Source organism: Aplysia californica, unplaced genomic scaffold, assembly GCF_000002075.1.
Source record: "Aplysia californica isolate F4 #8 unplaced genomic scaffold, AplCal3.0 scaffold00941, whole genome shotgun sequence".
NCBI classification, from domain to species: domain Eukaryota; kingdom Metazoa; phylum Mollusca; class Gastropoda; order Aplysiida; family Aplysiidae; genus Aplysia; species Aplysia californica.
Genome location: NW_004798211.1, coordinates 221,347 through 223,419, shown reverse-complemented (window position 1 = coordinate 223,419; position 2,073 = coordinate 221,347). Strand labels below are relative to the sequence as shown.

At 37.5% G+C, this 2,073-nt stretch overlaps 1 protein-coding gene across 1 annotated transcript in view; it reads right to left on the bottom strand.

The window, feature by feature from the left end:
* The window catches only part of LOC101848927 (hydroxyacid-oxoacid transhydrogenase, mitochondrial), a gene marked incomplete at its 5' end in the record, with an annotated part of 21,113 nt that overhangs the window by 16,296 nt on the left and 2,744 nt on the right, over window positions 1–2,073 (bottom strand). Inside the window, 1 exon segment of the mRNA XM_013089390.1 lies at window positions 325–359. Coding sequence (XP_012944844.1) covers window positions 325–359 — 35 coding nt within the window.

Below are 2,073 nucleotides of genomic sequence, written 5' to 3'. Positions count from 1 at the left end.
AGGCTGCAGAAAGAGTCAGGAGCCCAGAGGAGGGGGTGGGGGCAGAAAGTGAAAATGAAAGCAGACAACAGAACATTGTTAGAGATCAGGAAAGGATGTGAAAGGAGACAATTTTAGAGAAGAAAAATTTTTGGTCGCTACCCGGAATCGAACCCGGGACCTTTGAATGAGAGGCCAACACCTTAACCTCTAGGCCACGAGAGCCCCCAGCTCACTCTTTACTATGAACTGTTTTTACTGTTATTGAAAATGGAGATACGACAAGAAAGCACTGGGGTCGCGATTAGCTCATCTACCAATCTCTCCAAGGTTAATCTGACTTACTTGCACAGCCTGCATGCTTCTTGATAAGTTGAGCCCTGTGGGGAAAAAAAAAGAATTAAAAAAAACAAAAAAACATTAAAATTATACAAGAAATACATGTACTTCATTGAGGGTCAAGTCAGGTCTTTTTCCAGTTATACAAAGCAAGACAAAATCAACTTTGGACCTTGCATGCGCTGTAAAACTCTTACTAAAACAAAAAACAAAAACAACTTTGGACCATAGCTTCAAAGTGCTGCGGGTAGTTCTACATATTCGCGTGCACATATGACCTTAAGCAGTTGCGAGCGCCGTAAAACCCTTACTAAACAAACAACAGTTTTGCGTAGGCTGCCATACTGAGCTCCCCCTGGCCCATTTAAGATTCGAATCGTTAGATTATAGGGCTCGTAACCACACAAATCGCACGAGTGTGCACAGCCCTTATCAAAGTCCTCTTTGCTTCCACTGATAATAGTAAATAAATAATTTATGGCATAATTTACAAAGCGGTCAATCCCGGTTAATTAAAGAACACAGTTCTTCCTTTCCAAAGTCCTCTTTGCTCTCGCTGATAATGATAAATAATTTATCGCATAATTTACATAGCGCTCAACCCTGATTGATTAAAGAACACAGCCCTTCCTTATCAAAGTCCCTTTTGCTCTCGCTGATAATGATAAATAATTTATGGCAAAATTTACATAGCGCTCAATTCTGATTGATTAAAGAACACAGCGCTTATAAAAGTCCTCTTTGCTCTCGCTGATAATGATAAATAATTTATTGCATAATTTTCATAGCGCTCAATCCTGATTGATTTACGAACACAGCTCTTAATGGTAAATAATTAATCTATGGCATAATTAACATAGCGCTCATCCCCAATTGATTAAAGAACACAACCCTTCCTTATTAATTTAATAATGTCCTCTTTACTCTCGCTGATTATGATGAATAATTTATGACACAATTTACATACTAGCGCTCAATCATGATTAATTAAAGAACACAGCTCTATGAAAATACAGTGGCAACACATAAACAACAGTCAAGAGCATTGTGTTCTCACTTGAATATATTTTTAAAAATCTAGATACAATGCAATCACTTAAATCGGAGAACAGATATGACTTGAAACTAACGTTTGAATGAACTCAACGATCTGATCTGAATAGATCTCTCTTAGTTAAATAACCATGCAGTACATGATCCATCAAATGAAATTAATGCTTGTTTAAAGTTTTACTGAGTGTTAAAGTAATTTCCTTTTGTTCGCTGATGACCTTAAACGGCCTTGTTTAAATGCGGTACCAATAAATAAAACAAAAGCGAACAGAGAGGTAGGCCTTTAATCAGATAAGTGTCAGTTTGATTTTTTGGGTTTTTTTTTTTTTTAGTAAGAGTTTTACGGCACTTGCAAGACAATAAGGTCATATAAGTGCTGATGATTAGAGGTGTTACAAGAAAGTAACAAACACGAAAAAGAAGGAAGGGATATAAAGATGACAGATGTTTGACAGGTAAAAAGAAGTTAAACCACACCAGAGCACCTGCCAACCACCCACTGTTGGTTTGAGTTTGCCACAGCAAAATCTTGCTGGCTAGGACTTCATAAAATGAGCCTGATTGAGAGAATGCACTGGGCGCATTAATTAAATTATACATTATACACGCATCGAATCTCGGTAACCTGCCAAAGACACATCCGTGACCACTTTGAAAAAACCCCTCAAACAACACACATTCAAACAAAAAAACACCTCCCTC